The 24,036-nt window shown below is 38.0% G+C and overlaps 1 protein-coding gene across 2 annotated transcripts in view; it reads right to left on the reverse strand.

The window, feature by feature from the left end:
• The window catches only part of MICU1 (mitochondrial calcium uptake 1), a 218,243-nt gene that overhangs the window by 26,165 nt on the left and 168,042 nt on the right, over positions 1 to 24,036 (reverse strand). For both annotated transcript variants that reach the window (XM_019953951.2, XM_070782354.1), the window contains exons 9-10: positions 16,462 to 16,599; positions 789 to 897 (exon numbers count right to left, since the gene is read on the reverse strand). In XM_019953951.2, coding sequence (XP_019809510.1) covers positions 789 to 897; positions 16,462 to 16,599 — 247 coding nt within the window. The remainder of the gene's footprint in view (positions 1 to 788; positions 898 to 16,461; positions 16,600 to 24,036) is intronic.

Consider the following 24,036-nt stretch of genomic DNA (forward strand, 5'->3'; position numbering starts at 1 on the left):
GCTCTCTCCCATTGCCTGTACAAACTGGAACTGAATTTGTATGAAGTAAGCCAGTGGAGGTGCTATTCTCAGACTCATGATTTTATCTTTAAAGAAAAACACAAAAACTAACACGAAAAAGAAACCAAACTATTCCTTCCCAACAAAGAATGAATTAAAATGAACAGCAACTTTAGCTTCACATTATATATGTCATGACTCTGGCTCTGGTAAGAGAACTTCCAAATTCCATGCATTGGTCCTCAGCTTAGATGTGTCTTAGGTCAGCTAAGACTAATCATTTAAAGATGGGCACCTGCCTTGACTATAGTGTTTAGCTCAAGAAAATATATTTGCTGAACTTGGCCTCTCAGGGTGAAATGCAAGGCCCATGCAATGCCAACAAAACAAAGCAAATTAAAACAATGTCAAGAAAAATTCACACATTTCTGTTAAGGAAGGGTTATAGTCAAGGCAGATGCCCATCTTTAAATGATTAGTCTTAGAAATACATCTAAGCTGAGGACCAATGCATGGAATTTGGAAGTTCTCTTATCAGAGCCAGAGTCATGACATATATAATGTGAAGCTAAAGTTGCTGTTCATTTTAATTCATTCTGTATTGGGAAGGAATAGTTTGGTTTCTTTTTTGTCTATGGGGTCTATGCTGTCTGTGGGGTCTATGCCGTTTATGGGGTCGCACAGAGTCGGACACGACTGAAGCGACTTAGCAGCAGCAGCAGCAGTCACCTAATGGATTACAGATTCACTGTTTATAGCTTCAGAAAAACACTTTTGGGTTTCATTACCTTTATCAAGAGATGCCCCAGCCATATGGTAAAAGCTCAATGCAGTGTCTACATCATTAATATTCTTTAGGAAGGTAAAGAAGTTCTCCACTTCCTGAAATGTCAGCCCCTGAAAGAAGAAAAACAATAAGGTAAGGCAGGAGCCTGTGCAAAAAGCAGCATAAAATGCAGAAGACTAGGCAGTTACTCATGCCTATAAATCAGAAATTTATGCTATGTCTGGAACAGAGACTCAACAAATTACTCAAGGAATGTCAAATTTACAAACAACAGGGGAACAAAACTTTTCCATTTTACTCTAAGAAAGGCATGCTAGCTAACTGCTTTCCCCTTATATGTAAAATCTGACATGAAGCTGTTTACAGTGATGGCTGGATATCTTTAATCAAAATATTTTTAACTATATCCTCCAATTAGCCACAGTATCTGTTGTGACACTCCCTAAATGAGCTGTAGCCACTTGATTTGTTATACATCTTAACAAGTAAGATCCATTAGGACTTTCATTTTAATAACCTACTCAATAGGCCAGTCAAGCTTTTTTGAGGCTTAAGCTAATTAAAGAATCACCAAAGTCAGTGATATACATGGGAATAGTTTCAGAATTTAGCAGAACCCAAGCAACTGGGAAAGTTGTTCATTATACCAATTTAAAAGCTACTAACGAAGCAATGAAGCAATTGGCCATGTAAATTTAATTTGATGAAATTTCTGTGAACGAGGAAATTCTTTTCAAAAGCTAGTCAAAGATTTGCTGATCTTTAATTCTACCTTTTATGATGGCTCAAGAGAGTAGTTGGATAAAGACAGATTAGAGGGAGGAAGATCTGTCCTATCTGCCTGCTTTCCATTTCTCACACATCATGCTGGGACGGAAATGAATACAATTTCAAAGAAGTGAGTAACACTGGGAAGACACTGAGGTTAGTGCATTTTAATGAAGCATAAGGTCCTTAATGGACTGCACATGTTGACGGGCTTCTACCAAGTACCGCTCCTCTTCCGATTTCCATTTCCCTGAACTATAGAGCCTGGGCTTCCCAGGTGGCACAATGGTAAAGAATCCACTTGTCAGAAGACGCAGGAGACATGCGTTCTATCCCTGGGTTGGGAAGATCTCCTGGAGTAGGAAAAGGCAACCCGCCCTAGTATTCTTGCCTGGAAAATACCTTGGGCAGAGGAGCCAGGTGGGGTACAGTCCATGGAATTGCACAGAGTTGGACATGACTAAGCATGCATGCAAACTACAGAGCCTAGGAATTTATATCTGTAACTCAGTAAAAAGGAAAACTTAATATAGACTACAGTACTTTCCTGGTACTGTAGGACCAGGAAACTGGCCAATGATATCTTTATCAATCTAACTAAGAGCTAAACTACTCTATGATTATGTCATATAATCTTAGTTTTCCCCCCTCAGTTCAGTTCAGTTGCTCAGTAGTGTCCAACTCCTTGTGACAACATGGACAACAGCACGCCAGGCTTCCCTGTCCATCACCAACTCCCAGAGCTTGCTCAAACTCGAGGCCAATGAGCTGGTGATGCCATCCAACCATCTCATCATCTGTCATCCCCTTCTCCTCCTGCCTTCAATATTTCCCAGCATCAGGGTCTTTTCTAAGAAGTCAGTTTTTCACATCAGGCGCCCAAAGTATTGGAGCTTCAGCTTCAGCATCAGTCACTCCAATGAATATTCAGGACTGGTTTCCTTTAGGATCGACTGGTTGGCTCTCCTTGCAGTCCAACAGACTCTCAAGAGTCTTCTCCAACACCACAGTTCAAAAGCATCAATTCATTGGCACTCGGCTTTCTTTTATGGTCCAACTCTGACATCCATACACGACTACTAGAAAAACCACAGCTTTGACTAGACGGACGTTTGTTGGCAAAGTAATGTCTCTGCTGTCTAGGTCATAGCTTTTCTTCCAAGGAGCAAGTCTTTTATTTCATGGCTGCAGTCACCTCTTTTGGGGCCCAAGAAAATAAAGTCTCACTGTTTCCATTGCTTTCCCATCTATTTGCCATGAAGTGATGGGACCAGATGCCATGATCTTAGTTTTTTGAATGCTAAGTTTTAAGTCAGTTTTTTCACTCTCTTCACTTTCATCAAGAGGCTCTTTAGTTCCTTTTCGTTTTCTGCCATTAGAGTGGTGTCATCTGCATATCTGAGGTTATTGATATTTCTGCTGGCAATCTTGATTCCAGTTTGTGCTTCATCCAGCCTGGCATTTTGCATGATGCCACAAGGTGACAATATACAAATTTGATGTACTCCTTTCCCAATATGGAACCAGTCCATTGTTCCATGTCTGGTTCTAACTGTTGCTTCTTGACCTGCATACAGATTTCTCAGGAGGCAGGTAAGGTGGTCTGGTATTTCTTTTTTTTTTTTTTTTAAGAATTTTCCAGTTTGTTGTGATCCACACAGTCAAAGGCTTTAGCGTAGTCAATGAAGCAGATGTTTTTCTGGAACTCTCTTGCTTTTTCTATGATCCAACAAATGTTGGCAATTTGATCTCTGGTTCCTCTGCCTTTTCTAAAACCAGCTTGAACATCTTAAGTTCTTGGTTCATATATTGTTGAAGCCTAGCATGGAGAATTTTGAGCATTATTTTGCTAGCATGTGAGATGAGTGTAATTGTGCAGTAGTTTGAACATTCTTTGGCACTGCCTTTCTTTGGGATTGGAATGAAAACTGACCTTTTCCAGTCCTGTGGCCACTGCTGTTTTCCAAATTTGCTGGCATACTGAGTGCAGCACTTTAAAGCATCATCTTTTAGGATATGAAATAGCTCAGCTGGGATTCCATCACCTCCACTAGCTTTGTTCGTAGTGATGCTTCTAAGGCCCACTTGACTTTGCACTCCAGGATGTCTGGTTCTATGTGAGTGATCACACCATCATGGTTATCTGGGTCATGAAGATCTTTTTTGTATAGTTCTTCTGTGTATTCTTGCCACCTCTTCTTAATATCTTTAGCTTCTGTTAGGTCCATACTGTTTCTGTCCTTTATTGTGCCCATCTTTGCAAGAAATATTCCCTTGGCTTTTCCCCTTAGAATCACAGAATTTAAATATTTTAAAATTGTGGAATATGAGGATCAAATAGAAAGGTATGTAAAACATAAACATACAAATGAGCAAACTCTGTAAAATGAAGTTTTACACCCATAAAAACTCAATTCAGGTCAAGAAGCAGATTACTGTCAGCATCCCAGGAGCCTCCCTCCCCTTCCCCAACAATAGCCCTTTACAGTTATGAGCTTGTTCTCCGTGATAAAAACCATTCTGAATTTTAGGAGATTCATTTCCTTGCCTTTCATAAAAAACAGCTTTTCTATCTATTTATGCATCCTTTAACATATGTTTAAGGAGTTTAAGTATATCTACTTTTGAATTTTATAAATGGAACCATGCAGTATGTATTCTATTTTATATGGTTTCTGTCTTAAAAAAATATATATATATATATATATACACACATACATATATATTTGGCCACACCACATGGCATGTAGGAGCCTAGTTCCCTGAGCAGGGATTGAACCTGCATCCCCTGCACTAGAAGCACGGAGGCAAGCAATGGACTGCCAGGAAGTCTCCGGCTTCTGTCTTTAACATTTTTTAATGCTTTAGTGTTATGTCTGTAGTTCATTCACTTTTATTCCTGTAACTATTCCATTGTGTGACTATTCCATTTGGGCTATTTCTAGTTTTTGGAAATTATGAACAGTGGTCCATCCATATTTAAAAATTCATTCAAACATTTATGGAGCACCTAGTATGTACCAAGTTCCATAACTTTTGGTGGTGAACTGGAAGGCCTATATTAAATAATTCCTCTCAACTTGAAGTCATTCTCATGGTCTTGACTTAGAGCACTCAGAGTTCATTCCTTGTAAAAATGCTACAATATGCTAACTAATGTAAGCACTAGGCTATAACATAATACGAGGAGAATTCCACTGGATCAGAAGCACAGGTTTTATATCATCTGCTTACAAATGGATACACTAATACCATCTTCTCTTTCCATCAAAAGACATTAATGGAAGAGTATTCAGCCTTTACAAGGAAAGAAGTTCTGATACATGCTACAAGGACAACTCTGAACACACTATGTCAAGGGAAATAACACAAATTACAAAAAATACAAAGGACAAATACTGTATGATTCCACTTATATGAATTACCTAGAGTAGTTAAATTCCTAGAGACAGGATGTAGAATGGTGGTTTCCAGGAACGGGGAGGGGGATAATGAGGAATTATTGTTTAATGGTATGGAGTTTCAGTTTGGGAAGATGAAAAAGTTCTGGAGATGAATGATGGTTTTGGTTGCACAGCAGTATGAATGTACTTAGTACTATTAAACCACTTAAAAGTGGTTAAAATGGTAAATTTTGTTCTTTATTTTTAATGGTAAATTTAAAAAAAGATATGCTAAAGCTTTTCTCCTTTTTAAATTTTACATATGAATTTCCACAGGGTAGGGGAGCATTGGTGTCTGAGTTTATGAAAGGATTTTTAAGGCTAAAAGGTTAACATAAATTCCTAAAACTGAAAGGGCAACCTCTAATGTGTGTTAGTTAATTTACTGTGAAACATTAAAGACGACAGTGCTTACACTGAGAATTATTAGAGAACAGAAAAATCTAAATTGAGTGATTATTCATTTGATGACAGAAAAACAGTGGAATATAAATCATATTAAGCCATTATTAAATAAAAATATGCAACATTTTGCCTTTTACTACATAAATATAATAAAAATTTTTATTGAGCACTTACTAACCACTTAGCACTCTACTAGGAACAGTGAGGAAAATAAAATTGCTTTGGACATGAGTCTTGGGTCTTAAAGAGCTTAAAATTTTGATAGGCCTCCTTAAAGAAAAGGTGATGCTATTCACAAAATTATTATTTCTTGGTAACTACCTCAGTAAAAAGTCCAGAGATTTATTAGCATAAAGCTAGAATAAGAGTGCAACATGAAGTATGTGGATAGAAAGTGCAAAGACAGGCTTTTTGAAAGTTGAGTTGCTGGACTTAGAAGGCTATAGCTTAAGCACAATCTTTTTGGGTGACTTGAACTGCAGACATAGTAGTCAAAAGGAAATACCCTTCTCTTAGGCTTGGCATCAAATGGATTTAAAAAAAATATACTATGGGGAAGTACAAGAAGCAGGAGTTATTTTATTCTGTGACCAGATTTTCAACAAACCAACTGAAAGAACTTGCATGACTGGACTAAAAAAATAAATAAAATTAATAGTACTTCGACTCTAAACAGAAGTATTTCTTTATGTTGTTTTAAAATGAATTTAACATTAGAGAAGTTGTTAAACAAGCAGACAGAATGGTCTTTCAAAATTAAAAGCAACTGATAAAATGTTCAGGAAAAAAACAGAAAATCTTTTGACCTTGGGCAAGGCAGAGTTCTTAAGATATGACACCAAAAACACAATCCATCAACAGAAAAAAATTTGATAGATTTTATCAAGGTTAAAAATTTTGTGCTTCAAAATACTGAGAAAACAGACAAATCACAGACTGGGGAAAATATTTAAAAATCATATATCTGATAAAGAATTTGTATCCAGAATTATATAAAGAACTCTTACAACTCAATAATGAGATAATAATAACCCAATTAAAGAAAGACTTGAACAGACATCTTCCAAATAAGATATATGAATGGCTAAAGAGTACATGAAACAATGCTTCAGATCATCATTCATTAGAGAAATGCAAACTAAAATCACAATGAGATATCACTATATATCTATTAGGATGACTAATCAAAAAGACAGATAATAACAACTTTTAGTGAGGATATGGAGAAAATGAATTCATGCATTGCTGTGGAATGCAACGTGGTACACCCACTTTGGAACAGTATGGCAAATTTCTTAAAAAGGACGTTTCACAAAATTTTACTATATGACCCAGCTAGCCACTCCTAGGAATCTCCTTAAGAGATGTAAAGACATAGATGCACATCCGAGATTTGTATGTAAATGTTTATACCAGCCTCAATTTGGAAACAATTCAAATGTTCATCAACTGGTGACGGCAGAGTGAGCGAGTGAGGTCGCTCAGTCATGTTCGACTCTTTGCGACCCCGTGGACTATAGCCCACCAGGCTCCTCTGTCCATGGGATTCTCCAGGCAAGAATACTGGAGTGGATTGCCATTTCCTTCTCCAGGGGATCTTCCCAACCCAAGGATCGAACCTGGGTCTCCTGCATTGCAGGCAGTCGCTTTATCCTCTGAGCCACCAGGGAAGCCCTGGTGATGGCAGAAACAAGATATAAATATCTATACAGTGGAATATTATTTACTATTCAGAAATAAAAAGTTATAAAGCATTAGTATGTAGTTTATACTGAATAGTAAACAGTATTTCTGAAGAGTAAATAGTATTCCATTGCATGGATAGTAAATAGTCTTCCATTGTATAGTAAAGTAGAGACATTACTTTGCCAACAAACGTCCGTCTAGTCAAAGCTGTGGCATTTCCAGTAGTCATGTACAAATGTGAGAGCTGGACCATAAAGAAGGCTGAGTGCCAAAGAATTGATGCTTTTGAACTATATGATGTTGGAGAAGACTCTTGAGAGTCCCTTGGATTGCAAAGAGATCAAACCAGTCAGTCCTAAATCCTGAATATTTACTGGACGGACTGATACTGAAGCTGAAGCTCCAATACTTTGGCCACCTGATGCAAAGAGCTGACTCAATGGAAAAGACCCTGATGCTGGGGAAGACTGAAAGCAGGAGAAGGGAATAATGGAGGAACAGATGGTTGGATGGCATCACCAACTCAATGAAGATGAGTTTGGGGAGATGGTGAGGGACAGGGAAGCCTGGCGTGCTGCAGCTCATAGGGTCGCAAAGAGTTGGACATGACTGAGTTACTGAACAATAATTCCACTATATAGATAGTAAATAGTAGTCTATTGTATGCATGGATAAACCTAAAAATATAAGTAAAAGAAGCCAGACACAAGACTACATTATTATATGAATGCATTTATATGAAATTTCCAGAAAAGGAAAGTCTATAGAGACAAAAGGAAGATTTATGGTTGTGTGGGACTTAGGCGGAAATGGGTATTGACTATAAACTAGCATGAGGGCTCTTTTTTGGGGTGATGGAAATCTTCTAAAACTAGATATTGCAGTAATGACTGCAAATTTACTAAATTTGCTAAAAATCATTGATGGGTGTCTCTTTACAAAAAATCATTCATGGGTGAATTGTTCAGTTAATTTATACATACTTTATGATATATAAATTACACCTCAATAAAACTGTTAAAAAATAAAAAGGCAGTTATAGTAGAATGAGAAGAGAAGGAAGGAAAATTTGGCTTCCTCTGGAGTCAGCTGTAAATTTAGTATCTCATGTTGAGAGGCCATGGGTGGTATAAACACACTGTAATGATGATTCTCTTGTGTTCTCTTTTAACTGGTCATAGTAAATCCATCTGCCAATAATCAACCCAACTGCCTGAGTTCCCTCTATGGCCCATTAAAAAAAAGGAACAGTCTCCTTCTTATATGCTTCTTTCTTATATGCTATGCTTCTTACCAATCTATTATTTGCTCAATTTTTCTGGTTAGTTTTAAAAAACATTTACATTATTTTTATACTAGATAATATATTTCGTACAGTGCAAAGTAATTCTTCCTCTACCCTTGTCATCTAGTCTCCCACCCTCCACGTGGTCACTGCCAACAAGTGGGTACCCTTTCAGAGGTGTTACTATGCTTGTCTTGCTCAACAAAGCATCGTCCCATTGCGAAGCCCAGAGGTTTCTTCAACTGGTTGGTGCCTGGCAGTAGGGGGAAGTTACACCATTTCTATTAGTTACATTTCTTTAAGAATCTAAATGTCCTAAAACATCACTTTTCTTTATATGTTCATTCCTACTGTTGACAAAATATCAGTGACACTCAGTGTCAACTGGAAACCCCTAAACTTCTTAGTGTAGTATACAAGGTCTTCTACAATCTGGTCCCATAACTCACCTTTCTAGCTATCTCACTAAGAGATAGGCTACAGTCTAGTAACACTGTTTTTTTTTGTTTACTCCAAACTCTTCTGCTTATTCAAATCATAGAGAACAGTGACAATAAACAGATTCATCAGTAGGATGATTATGGATCCTGGAATGAGATAGCCTGGCTTTGAATCCTAGTGCCACCTCGTAAGACACTGTGTGTTCTCAGACAAATAATGAAGGTTTGGAAAAAGCATTTTTCATCTCAAAAACAGGGATCCTACCCACCGAGCAGGACGTGATAATTAGGGAGATGACAAATAAATGTCTTGTACATAAAAAGTACTCAGTGAACCATTAGACCATTCTGGTATGACCTAAATCAAATCCCTTATGATTATACAGTGGAAGTGAGAAATAGATTAAGGAAGTAGATCTGATAGAGTGCCTGATGAACTATGGACGGAGGTTCGTGACATTGTACAGGAGACAGGGAGCAAGACCAACCCCATGGAAAAGAAATGCAAAAAAGCAAAATGGCTGTCTGAGGAGGCCTTACAAATAGCTGTGAAAGGAAGAGAAGCGAAAAGCAAAGGAGAAAAGCAAGGATATACCCATTTGAATGCAGAGTTCCAAAGAATAGCAAGAAGAGACAAGAAAGCCTTCCTCAGTGGTCAGTGTGAAGAAATAGCGGAAAACAATAGAATGGGAAAGACTAGAGATCTCTTCAAGAAAATCAGAAATACCAAGGGAACATTTCATGCAAAGATGGGCTCGATAAAGGACAGAAATGGTATGGACCTAACAGAAGCAGAAGACATTAAGAAGAGGTGGCAATAATACACAGAAGAACTGTACAAAAAAGATCTTCACAACACAGATAATCACAATGGTGTGATCACTCACCTAGAGCCAGACATCCTGGAATGTGAAGTCAAGTGGGCCTTAGAAAGCATCACTACGAACAAAGCTAGTGGAGGTGATGGAATTCCAGTAGAGCTATTTCAAATCCTGGAAGATGATGCTGTGAAAGTGCTGCACTCAAGATGCCATCAAATTTGCAAAACTCAGCAGTGGCCACAGGACTGGAAAAGGTCAGTTTTCATTCCAATCCCCAAAAAAGGCAATGCCAAAGAATGCTCAAACTACTGCACAATTGCACTTATCTCACATGCTAGTAAAGTAATGCTCAAAATTCTCCAAGCCAGGCTTCAGCAATATGTGAACTGTGAACTTCCACATGTTCAAGCTGGTTTTAGAAAAGGCAGAGGAACCAGAGATCAAATTGTCAACATCCAGTGGATCACTGAAAAAGCAAGAGAGTTTCAGAAAAACATCTATTTCTGCTTTATCAACTATGCCAAAGCCTTTGACTGTGTGGATCACAATAAACTGTGGAAAATTCTGAAAGAGATGGGAATACCAGACCACCTGACCTGTCTCTTGAGAAATCTGTATGCAGGTCAGGAAGCAACAGTTAGGACTGGACATGGAACAACAGACTGGTTCCAAATAGGAAAAGGAGTACATCAATGCTGTATATTGTCACCCTGCTTATTTAACTTATATGCAGAGTACATCATGAGAAATGCTGGGCTGGATGAAGCACAAGCTGGAATCAAAATTGCTGGGAGAAATATCAATAACTTCAGATATGCAGATGACACCACCCTTATGGCAGAAAGTGAAGAAGAACTAAAAAGAGCCTCTTGATGAAAGCAAAAGAGGAGAGTGAAAAAGTTGGCTTAAAGCTCAACATGCAGAAAACTAAGATCATGGCATCTGGTACCATCACTTCATGGCAAACAGATGGGGAAACAATGGAAACAGTAGCTGACTTTATTTTTTTGGGCTCCAAAGTCACTGCAGATGGTGACTGCAGCCATGAAATTAAAAGATGCTTACTTTTTGGAAAGAAAGTTATGACCAACCTAGATGGCATATTAAAAAGCAGAGCCATTACTTTGTTAAAAAAGGTCTGCCTAGTCAAGGCTAAGGTTTTTCCAGTAGTCATGTATGGACGTGAGAGTTGGACTATGAAGAAAGCTGAGCGCCGAAGTATTGCTTTTGAACTATGGTGTTGGAGAGGCTCTTGAGAGTCCCTTGGACTGCAAGGAGATCCAACCAGTCCATTCTAAAGGAGATCAGTCCTGAGTGTTCATTGGAAGGACTGATGCTGAAGCTGAAACTCCAATACTTTGGCCACCTGATGCGAAGAGCTGACTTATTTGAAAAGACCCTGATGCTAGGAAAGACTGAGGGCAGGCGGAGAACGGGATGACAGGGAATGAAATGGTTGGATGGCATCACCGACTCAATAGACTTGCGTTTGGGTGGACTCCAGGAGTTGGTGATGGACAGGGAGGCCTGCCGTGCTGCAGTCCATGGGGTCGCAAAGAGTTGGACACGACCGAGTGACTGAACTGAACTGAAACGATAGGTCAAAGTCCCGAGTAAGCTGTCAGGCTCATTACTACAAAACTAGTAGTAATGAATTTACTCAGTTATGCTCTGAGATATATTCTCTTCTCTGGTTTGTATAGGGTCTTGAGGGATAGGAAATAAGGAAAAGGCTGAGGTATATGACACTAATTGTATTGAGGGTGGGGAGAATTGAAAATAAAATAGGTGGAAAAATAAAATTAAATCTCTGAATAGTAACTCACAGCTTAGTACTCTTTTGAGGGAGGTACAGGTTTCAAAGGTAATCAGTAACACAAAGCAAATCAATGAAGTAGAATTCTAACCTTTTAAGTTTAATGGCCACATCTTGGGTGCTATACTACATAGTTTTGGTGGACACCCAGTAATTGGGGTTAGAGTTTCTCAAAGGTTCTGGGATCAATGTTTCTAGAATCTGACATCTTATGAAGACCACAATGTGGGTTCAACTGTCAAGCATCTGAGAGAATATATGAACAGAAGAGACCACATGAATATTATCCACAGAAAACAAGAAAAGTAAATAACCTAATAGTTTTATTATATCTTTATGAGGGTACATACTATACATTCATCAATGCATCTGATAAACAACTGCCTGTGAGACATCATACAAAGGATGGCAAAGATGAGTAAGATGGTGCTTTTCAGAGGCTCAAAGTTGAGTGGGTTGTATTATAATTATTTATTATGTCTTCCTCCACTATGAGAACAGACAGCTGGTTTTGCTCATTCTTGTATTCCCAATATTTAGAAGAGTGCCTGGCACATGGGTGCTCAATAAATATTGATATGAAATTAGATCATCCTTTGCATAGATATATGTTTTATTAGACTATTACAGACTACATATTTCTTGAGGATAGGTGATGGCTTTATCTTTTATCCTAAAGTACCTGGTTTTGAATATAGCAATGTCTGCCACTGAACTGTAACTTTCAATTTATTCTTGAGTGTATTTACTAAATTATTAAAGCTTGTGGGCGTCTGCACTCTTAACCATAGAGAAGCAACACTGTGAATTACACCTATGAAGTCTCAGGAAACTCTTTTATTTAATGAGGAGAAGAAGGTAATTTGAAGGATGGAAAGTTTTAAAACATTTTAAGTTGAGTCACATTTGACCTAGAAGAAAAATTCACAGAAAAAAAAGACAGTGAGGGGAATGGGGAAAATCTGATAGAGGTTAGGGACTAATCTTGAAAGCAAAGCTGAAACAAAACATGTTTTCCATAAAACAAAAAAAGAAAGAAAGAAAAGAAAAAACTGCCTTTGTTAAATAAGAAACATGGTGGTTATTCAGCATGAACAGAGTCATTTTTCCGGGCATGGCAGGCTCCCCAGTTCTTCCAGCTATTACTCAGGGACAGAACTAGAGACACTGATGAAGCAGACTTTTCCAGTCCAGTGGCTGTGGCAAGCTTTACTGCACTTTAGAATCACCTGGGGAGACTTTTAAGCACTGCTGATGCCTGGACCCACCCACTGAGCTTCTGATTTAGTTGATTTGAAGAGGGTCTCAACAACCACATTTCTGAAAAGTTCCCCAAGTGAGCCTACTGGAAAACCAGGTCCAGAGAACTGCGTTAGAGGAAGAATATGGTCAGGAAAAACAGAATTTTGTTAGAGAAGGGACAAGATCTGTAATAGGAAGCCTCAGATTTTAGTCCAGATTGTGGGCAGATCATTAATTTCTCTTCTTCTGTGTCTCTATATTCTCAAAGGCAAAATGAGATCTAGCAAAGCTGTTAGAAACACAAAAAATAAAAATGGCTGTGAAGCACTGCATGGTCACTAATATGCCAATATTTATTTAATATCACCACTAGGACCTTCAGTCTTTTAGTTCTGGTTTGAAATTTTGTACAGAACCCCACACAGAAAGTGATTAACATGTGCCAAATGAAAACTTACATTTTCATGTTAACAAATCCAGAGTGGAATAAAGGAAGCAATTAGAAATCAGATAGTCATTCCTCTATAATGGGAAATGGTCCCAGAGAGATGGACTGGTAACCTTAGGAGGAAAGGCCCTTCATTAACTCTCATTTTAGTTAATTGCTATGTTCACAAATTATTTTACCAACATGAGAGTACAATCAATCTCCATCTCCTTTCTAAAGCAGGCTAGAAATTCTGGGCCAGAAATAATTTAGCACCCCAGATTTTTATCACCTGACAAAATTTGTCTTTTTACTTCAGGGCTTTTTTGCAAGGTCTTTGGGTCCTAAATTAACTCCTGCCAAAGCTAGAATACTTTATTTCTTCAAGGGAGATGTCTCCAACACCCAATTTATTGCTTTTAAATATAAATTCATATCAAAACATGAATTGACCTATCATGATAGATAATGTTGTTTAGTTGCCAAGTGGTGTCCGACTCATTTGCAACCCCATGGACTGTAACCCACAAGGATCCTCTGGTCCATGGGATTTTTCAGGCAAGAATACTAAAGTGGGTTGCCATTTCCTTCTTCAGGGGATCTTTCTGACCCAAGGACAAAACCTGTGTCTCCTGTACTGGCAGGCTGATTCTTTACCACTGAGAGACTTGGGGAGTGACAGAAAATTATTTTAAGGTCAAATCAATGCCAGGACCAAAACTTTAAAAATAAGTTTGGTCAGGGATCTCTGGCAGTTCAGCGGTTAGGACTCCATGCTTCCAATGCAGGGATGGGGGTGGGGCGTTGCAGGTCAATCCCTGGTGGGAGTGCATGCTGTGTGGTGCAGCCAAAACATTAAAAAAGGGTCTGGTCAACAGAAACGTGCGTTCTCTACAAAATTCACCTAGATATTTGTGATCAACTTTCTGAAATTACAACTTCCAATAGATATGAGCTGTGTACTAGGTAATATAGGAGTTCTCTTTAGGAGAGAAGCATTGTCCTCTGTCACTTTCTGTTAAGGAGTCTTCCTTCATAGCCAAGAGAACACCTTCAGACTGGCTGGACTGCTCAGAGAAGCTGACACTCTCTCTCGGAATCCAGCCTGCTCTCAGTTGCAGTCCACAGTCTGTTCAGAGGTCCTTGCAGCTTTTCAACACCCAAGGTATGGAGGAAAAACTCTAGCTGATAAGAACTGCTTTCCACCAACTTGGGGGTGATGCTATTCAAGCAAGATTTCCTGAACAAAGATTGATGGAAATAAGCCCAGGCAATTCTATTTCTTACTGAGTCTTTAAAGTTTAGAGCCTGCATAAAGGACAAGGGTCTCAGTTTACGAGGCCAGTTAAGTGATCTATCCAACGTCCACAGAAACTTCTCAGGCAGGACTTGAACTCAAGTCTTCTAGCTCCATGTCTACTATATCACACTACCTTCGCAATCCCTCATGGAACATGTTTAATGTTAGGTCAATTTTCCAGGCATGGCTAAGTGGTAATTGTTGTCATGTGGGAAGGGTATTGGGCTGAGGATGAGATCTGGGGTCTAGCCCTTGCACTGCTGTGTGTGTTTGTGTATGTGTGTCTCTGTGAGTGTGTACATGATCTTTAAAAGATCTGGCCTCTTTACTAGTTTTTGGTTCAGTTTGTTCATCCACTGCCTAGAAAACCCCAGACACTGACTCAGTTCTACCATCTGCTTCTTCCTGTACCAGGTACAGCTCTGAAGGCTCTCACAGAGCAGTGTTGACTAGTGTCATCACAAATCCATGGTCTCCAATCTCATGCTGCTCAAAAAAGACCCATTCATCTCCTCCTGAAATCTCTAATAATCTTAGTCTCAGTCTTTTGCTTCTATGCTTGCTCCTTTCCAAATTATTCTTCATAAAGCATCCAGAGTTGTCTCTTTAAACATACACACAACCACGCTATTTTCCTGCTCACAACTCTTTAATAATAGCTTCTCATTGCACTGTGAATAAAACCCCAACTCATTCCATGCCTACAAGGTCTTGCAGGTTCTTGCCCACATCTTCCTCTCAGACCTCATCTCAGGCCATTCTCCTCTTTGTTAGTATTTGACAACCACAATAATCCCGGTTTAGCTCCTTACACATGCCAGATTCATCTTTCCTGCTTGTTATGGAGTGAATGTTTGTGTCATCTCACCCCTGAAACTTAATACACTGAAGCCTTAACCCCCACTGTGGCTGTATTAGGAGATCGGGCCTCTAAAAAAATAATAAAGGTTAAATGAGGTCACAATGCTGGGGCCCCAGTCAGATAGGATTAGTGTCCTTATAAGAAGACACATTAGAGAGCATGTTCTCTCTCTGTATAAACACTAAGGAAAGGTAATGTGAAGACAGAGCAAGAAAGTGGCTGTCTAAAGGACAGGAAGAAAGCTTTCATTAGAAACCCAGTTTGCCTTCACACTGATAACAGACTTCTAACCTCCAGAACAGTGAGAAAACAAATTTCTGTTTTTGAAGCCACCCCGTCTATAGTATTTTGCTATAGAAGCCCAAGCAGAGTTAATATACTACTGCCTCAGAGTTTTAAACATATGCTATTTCCTTCTTTCTGGACCCTCCCTCTTTCTTCTTCCTTCCTTTTTTCAACTTTCTCACTTTCTGTTTAATATGCCTTCCAATTGGACCACTGTAATAAAACAACTCTCCCGAACGTCACCATTTCACCAAAACCACCAGGTATTTACCATTTTATTTTACTGGACCCTCTCTTTCCCATGGGACACTGCAGATCCCTTAGTTTTTGAACCCTCTTCTTCCCTGGCTTTGATTTCAATACTTTCTCTAGGTACTCCTCTAACCATTTCCTCAAGATTTCATTGTGGAACTGCTTAAATGTTAGTGTTCCACTTGATCTTGCCCTTGGCTCATGGTTCTTTTCTGTATAATATTCTCTTTGGGTAACTTCATCAATCTTCATGATTTTAATTCTAATAGTGTGTTGATGATTCCCAAACCCAGCTCAGTCCTCTAAAATAGATTTGAATATTCAACTGCTGGCTAACCATCTCTACTTGGGTAGTCCCCAGGCACCTTAAACTGAAGATATCTACAAGGGAACTCTATATCTCCCCTGGGGAACCAGTCTCTCTCTTTCAATTCACTATTTCAGTTCATGGTCACATTGTGATCTGAACAAAAAAACCTAGGGTCATTCGAGGCTATCCCTTCTCCTTCACAAACTGCTTATTTTTTTTTTCAAGTACCAGAAATAAATTAGTCATAATTAGTTACTAGTTCACTCTCATTATGTTAGTACCTTTGCAGTAACAATATGCTCTCATGGGTTCCTCTAAGCAAAAATACCTACCTTTCCCTCTTTGAAGTGCTTCTTGAGCTGCTTCTGCATGGCAGTCAACTTCTTGGACTGCACTCCACTGTAAGCCAGCAGCATGCCACCAAACTGCCTCTCAGTGATTCTCCCATCCACAGGGTCATGGCGTTCAAACTGGAAAGTGAACAGAAAGAATGTTCACGAGGTCAAATGGAAAGTATTTTGACATGGGATGTGGAATGATCAACTGTTGGATTCTGAGAACAACTAATGGCTGGGATCATATTTTGAACTATAATTCTTACCAAGATTTAAAAAAATTAGAAACAGAATATTTGGGTTTTCCAGATCTGCCACTAAGTTACCCAACTACTCTAGGAGTCAATTTTCTCACCAATAAAACAGCTGCTATAACATTTCCTATATCTTCTAGATCAGGAACTTCCTTGTGAGAATAAAAATCATGTTAAATCTCCATTCAAACTCATCAGTAATATTATTAGTAATAAGTGCTCTCTGGATCATCCACATCTCTGTTACTCAAAGAAAACTTCTTAAAAGTTAATTATTATAAATTTGATCAATTGTACATACCAGTTCCTTGATCTGTACTTAATGTTGTTATACAGACCTCTAAAAATTTCAAAGAAGAGCAATGTGTTTTCCAGTTTTCCCCCAAATGGTAATCAAATGTTAGAACATCAACAGAACTTGAAAAAAAAATGTATAGGGCATACGATGCCTCAATTAGACATGCATACTTATCACAAAGCTACAAAAAATCATTAGGCATATTTAAATATGCAGACAGAAAGGCTAAGCACAAAAAACTTCAAGCTAATCTAAGTAATATCAGAAAATGAAGACTGTCATTTAAAAACAGAGAGAAAAAAAATAAATAAATAAAAAAAAATAAATAAAAACAGAGAGAAGTGATCTCAGTACCAGCTGCAGTGTTAATAATATGTAAATGCCTATTAATAACATGGCTAAAGATGGGCCTAGAAACCAATTAGAAAGCAAAATGATTTTAACATGGTAAAACTTCCCCATGGTTTTATGGAAAATAACAGTTACAAAGAAACTTTCAGATTCCTACATGGTAGGGCAAAATCTTATTCTCCTAAGAGGGTTATATAAAGACATAGGACATTGCTAAGTAAGATCAAGTCAACAAACATTTCCTGAATGTCTACTAGTTATCTAGCACTGTTAGTCACTGTAGGGTACAGGAAAGAAGAAGATTCAGTTTCTGTCCTTAGGAACTTTACCATCTAGTAACAAGATAAGGTTTACATGTAAGACATAAAATAAGGAAGTATGTAGTTAAGGGTGAAAGTCTCTCTCAGTTTTTATTTCCTTGCTTAGTTTGGTAAATCAATATACACTTTGTCTCCTCATTGGTCAGACTACGTCAGTGAGCAAGACACAAGAATTACTTTTTAACAACAGCAATCATTTGCTGATAGTGTACTATGATCCAGGTACTTCACTCATACAATCTTTCATTTAATTGCTGTAACAATCCTATGGAGTAGATATTATCAGCTCCATTTTACAGTTGAGAAAACTGAGGTAGATGAAGTTAGAGCTGGGAGTCATATGTGGCTCTGTCTGGACCCACAGACTGTTATCTCAATAACATACTATTTCCTCCTTCTAAACACTAGTACATATTTATCCTATAGGATAGCAATATGTTGTTTTGGATAAACTTATAAAGCAAGAGTGCTTAGTCATATTTGAGTGAGAAGCAAAACTTGTTCCATAGAAATCAGCATCAGCAATACTAAGCAAAAGCCTCGTTTTTAACTCAACCGCTCAGTATTTCATGTTTGCCACACCATCACTTCTACAGAGCTGATTAATTTTTGACAATACCAAAAGTTTTCAGGATTTAAGTTTGACTTATGATTCAATTAACTACCCTGAAACAAAAATGGAGGACTGATAAAGATTTTTTGCAAATGAACATACTTTCTGCAATGTTTAAATCAGATTTTCAGTGACAAGTGATATCCACGCCAAAGTTGGGGTTCTTTAAGGCAAGTGAAACAAAGCTGCCATCCCTGGTCTCCTAGGCTTCCACTATTTAGGGTGTTCATTTTACCTTTATCTGGGAGATTTCACAGTTGTACAGAAATCCCATAAATTTGAATTAGATGAGTTAAGTTTTATCCCACAAGATAGATTCAAGGTTGCAATGTCTCTTTTTACAGTGTTGGCAGCAGCAGCAGCAGTGTGCTCAGGCTTCTGAAAGCCTGCATTCATCTGCTCTCCACAGGGGCATAAACCTCACCTCTGCCACGTTTCAAAGCAGTAAAGACAATTTCCAGTGGAGATCCCCAAGTAACAATTCCAGTGCTCAAATGAGCATTTTTATTAATGTTCTTTGAAAACACAGACTTGCCTTTTTCTATCATTATTATTATTGTTGATATTTTGATGTGGTTGGAACATGAAAGGGAGTGAAAGTGAAAGTGTCTGACTCTTTGCATGGACTGTTGCCTGCCAGGCTCCTCTATCCATGGAATTCTACAGGCCAGAAAACTGGAGTGGGTAGCTGTTCCCTTCTCCAGTGGATCTTCCCAACCCAGGGTTTGAACCCAGGTGTCCCACACTGCAGGCAGATTCTGTACTGTCTGAGCCACCAGGGAAGCCTAAAAACTATAAAACTCAGCTCCAAGCAGTATAGCCCACTTCAAAGTTCACTACCTTCTCTACAGTTAGATTTGGAGCAGCACTAAAGACCTACTAGGCCAGGGAGCGTCAAGTGTAGTTTCTCAAGGACCTGAATTAGGGCTATATTTTCAAGGGCAATAGCTTGACATCATGTGGCACCACATGAATATAATCCCCAAGGTCATGAGAGGGTCTTTGGGGAAAGATAGATTATTACAAAATTATCACAGTGTAGAAAGCTTCTAATTATACATCTGGAAGCAATTCAAATGATTGGCTTGTATTTTATTTATCAGATATTGATAAAGCCTCTTAAGTTCCACTTCAGTAGGACAATTAAGAAATTCCATTCTATTTGATCCTGTGGCACAGAATATGTGTGTTCCAGGGTACCACCCACAATTTTCTCTGCTCCTTCAGATTGTATTTACAAAGCTACAGTAATAGAAACAGCATGGTACTGGCATGAAACCAGACATAAAGATGAGTGGAACAAAAGAGCCCAGAAATAAACCCACACACCCTGGGGTTAACTACTATGACACAGGGATAAGAAAACACAATGGAGAAAAGACTATTCCTTCAATAAGTGGTGCTGGGAAAACTGGAAAGACACTGAAAACAATGAGATTAGAACATTCCCTCCTATCATATATAACACATTCCACATATAAAAACAAACTCAAGATGGTTTAAAGATCTAAACATAAAACCTGAAACCATAAAACTCCCAGAAAAAAAGTTTGACATAAATTGTAGCAGTATTTTCTTGCATCAGTCTTCTAAGACAAGAAATAACATAAAAAGAAATAACATTAAAAATGAAATTAAAAAGAAATAACATAAAAAAATAAACAAATGGGACCTAATTAAACTTAAAAGTTTTTGCTCAGCAAAGGAACCACTGACAAAACAAAAAGACAACCTATGGGATGAAGAAAATATTTGTAAATAATGAGAAGGGGTTCATATCCAAAACATACAAAGAGCCTATACAAGTCAGTATCAAAAAAACCCAATCAGAAAATGGGCAGAAGACCTGAATAGACATTTTTCCAAAGAAGAAATACAGATGGCTAACAGGCACATGAAAAGATATTCTATATCATTAATTATTAAAGAAATGTGTAAATCAAAACCACAATGAGGTATCACGTCACACCTGTCAGACTGTCTATCATCAAAAAGTTTACAAATAAATGGTGGCGAAGGTATGGAGAAAAGGGAACTCTCTTCCTATACTGCTGGTGCAAATGTAAATTGGTGCAGGCTGTTGAGGTCCTTTCATGGACCGGAACCTGGTGGTCCAGTGTCGATGATAAGAAAGTAAAGGAGAGAGAAAGAGGCTGATATTCCTTGGTTTACACAGAAAACCAATAAAGCTCCTGACACGGGGCTTGCGCTATTCATGAGGGCACCTGGCACCCTCTCGATGGGGTGAAGGCACAGAGTACCTTCTCGAGACGGTCTCATTAGCCTGGGCAAGAAAGTGAGCCCAGTGGGCTTCTGCGCTCCAGAGAAATAGCCTGAAAGAGAGAGAGAGAGAGAGAGAAGACACGGGGACCCAAGCTCTGATGGAGCAAAGGTGTTTTATTCAACATTGTGTGAGTATTTATACTGTCTTACAAGGTAGCTGTTTTCAGCAGAGATAAAATCAAAACTTACAAGTTATCAAGGAAACATGAGGTCATCCATATGAAAGAGAGAGGGTTGTGAATAATCACTTTTACCGTATGGGTCATAAAAAGGAAGAGGGTCGTAAATAATTACTTATCACCATATGGAAAAACTAATGAAGGAAATGCATGCATTCCTAAGCCCCAGGGAGTAGTTTGCTACTCCACTTAATTCCTGAATATTCAGGAATTACTAAGGGACAAACGATTCATGACAGATCCAAAACAGCACACAGGAAGCCTCCTGTTAAATGCTTCCTGACAGCAGGTCACTACAGAAAACAGTACGGAAGTTCATTAAAAAACTAAAAATAGAACCACTATATGGCCCATCAATTCAACTCCTAGGTATATCTATCTGAAAAAAAAGAAAACACTAATTCAAAAGACACATGCACCCCGATGTTCATACCAGCACTATTTACAATAACCAAGACATGGAAGGAACTCAAAAGCCATCAACAGATGACTGAACTAAGAAGACGCAGTATATATATAAGCATATATGCAATGGAGTACTACTCAGCTATAAAAAGAAAGAAATACAATCATTTACAGTAATATGGATGAATCTAGAGAACATTATGTTTAGTGAAATAAGTCAGAGAAAGACAAATAATATTATCACTTACATGTGGAATCTAAAAATAGTACAAATGAATGTAAATATAAAACAGACACAGACTCAAAGATACAGAAAATAAACTTACGATTATCAAAGGGGAGATGAAAGGAGGGACAGACAAATTAGGGGTATGGGCCTAATAGATATAAACTACTATATACAAAATGGTAAGCAATAAGGATATATTGTAGAGCATAGGAAATTATATCCATTATCTTGTAGTAATCTATAATGGAGTATAATCTGCAAAAATACTGAATCACTATGCTGTACACCTGTAATGAACATAATATTGTAAACTGACTATACTTCAATAAAACAAAAAAGAAATTCGAATCTGTTGAATCCTGTGGCACAGAATATGTATGTTCAAGCACACTACCCACCATTTGCATGGCTTCCCTGAGTCTAGGAATAGAGCTGAACAGCTTAGCATTTCTCTTCTGTCACTGCCACTTCCTCAAATGGATACAAGCTGTTGGCTTCCTGTTGTTCCCCAGGGGGCTGCAGGGCAGAGAAACAGGGGACAGAGAAGAGGAGCCAAAAAACTGTCTGCAAGATTTTCCATCGGTTTCTGACCACACTGTGCCTCTCTTCCCGTCCTTGCCCCTTGTTGTTCTTTGGAAGGACAGATGGTATTTGTATGCATATGCGCGTGCACACACACACACACACACACACACATATAAAGAGAGGAAATGATTTAAGGAAGAAGGGAAGCTAGGAAGAAAACATGTACTATGAACAAAGGCCAAAATAAGATTAGAAAATCGTAAAAGAAAAAAGAAATCAGTATCTGCAAGTGGGTCTTGATTTATTAAAGCCTTTTGAGGTTAATATATTTCAACAAATGTAAAATTCTTCTCTATCACAAAATTACATTTCAGGTGACTCTGTCTACCCCTCAGAGTAAATCCTGCCCTTTTACAAGTATAGGCTTTTCCTAGCTTCTGAACTGTACAATTCAAGTAATGCAGAGTAATCTCAAGCCACTGAGCTGAATACATCTTTTTCCATCTGACAGTATTTGGATTTTGAGATGTGAATCATGTCACTGCTGCTACCACTAGGAGTCTCAGAAAAACTGTTTTGGAAAAATGATTTCAGGCCCAGTTCTCTACTGCAAACCACCCAGCAAACATGACATGTACATTCCATAGCTTAAATATGAAATCTATGTTTCTACAATTGGTAAGGGACATTAGAGAGCTCCAGGTCAAATTACCTTAATCTTAAAAGTATGAATTTTCTTAATCTTTAAATACAAGATGGATCTTCATTGTCAATAATTAATATGACTGTCTTTAGGCTAAGGAGGAAGGCCTACAATTTGGATTGAAGGCAACATGATTCAGTGCCCTGAGCAAGAGCCAAAACAATCCATTGGCATCTAGGGCCATGAGATTATAGATTACCAAATTTTTAACTTGCTAGACTCTTCTACTCCAAATCCAAGGATTCTATTTAAAAACGGTTTTAAAGAAAATTCATGTTGGTGAGTAAATCAAGTGACTAAAAGACCTGAGTACCAATCACACAGTTAGATCGGAAAAAGATTAACTTTATAGTCTGATAGTCAAAGTTAGGAAAATAACAAGACTAATGCATGAACTTAATATAGGATAATAAAAATCAGGATGTATTTGACTAAAGGTGTTGGAGAAAAATATTTTAGATCTGGAACAAAAGGATTCAAGGTTTGATACGTTTTGGTTTCATTCCATGCCAAGTAATATATTTAAATGACTAGGAATATAGATTTTAGAATCAGCTGCCTGGGTCTGAATTTCAGCTTGAACCCATACTTGCTGCTGTGACTTACTTTCTCTAAAAATTTAACTTCTTCTCATCAAAAAAATAAAAGGGAGATAATATTCACAACCTCAAAGTGTTATAAGGATTACTTGGGATAATGTGTGCAGAGAAATTAGTACAGAGTTTGGTGCATAGTCTGAATTCCAATAAATGTAGCAATTAATATTCTTATCACCATATTACTTCTCAGGAAAGTGCCTCAATTGATTATTCTTTTTTTAAAAATATAAATTTATTTATTTTAATTGGAGGTTAACTACTTTACAATATTGTATTGGTTTTGCCATACATCAACATGAATCCACCATGGGATTATTCTCTTCTTAGTAAGTGTTAACTAAGTTCAACTTACTAGGTCTCACTTCTCTTTTCATAATTGCTTTCGCCCCGTCTCTGTTTACAGACTACTACTTTCATATTTGAAGAGCAGAAAAAGTGAATGCGACAAATATCATTTGTTATACAATATAATAGAATAATTCCTAGATTAAACTACCTAGAGGAGGCTGAAGCATAACAACTTAATAAGACCTGTATCCTGGCCATATATTACTAGACAGAAAACTTGCATAAAGGAGGTACACAATAAATATGTAGTAAGTGAACAGAGGTAGAACACTAGAAAATTAATTCACAGCACGGTGTCCTAATGTTGAGAATATTTCCTATCGGAGGCAAGGATTACCTCTCCATTTCTCCCTTAACACCTACTTCCACAATATTGATTTTTATAAGAATATGTTTGAGAACGTCATTAAATATGACTAGTCAGTAATATATTTGAGTGCTTATTAATATGCCAGGTATGGTCGC

Source organism: Bos indicus, chromosome 28, assembly GCF_029378745.1.
Source record: "Bos indicus isolate NIAB-ARS_2022 breed Sahiwal x Tharparkar chromosome 28, NIAB-ARS_B.indTharparkar_mat_pri_1.0, whole genome shotgun sequence".
Lineage (NCBI taxonomy): Eukaryota > Metazoa > Chordata > Mammalia > Artiodactyla > Bovidae > Bos > Bos indicus.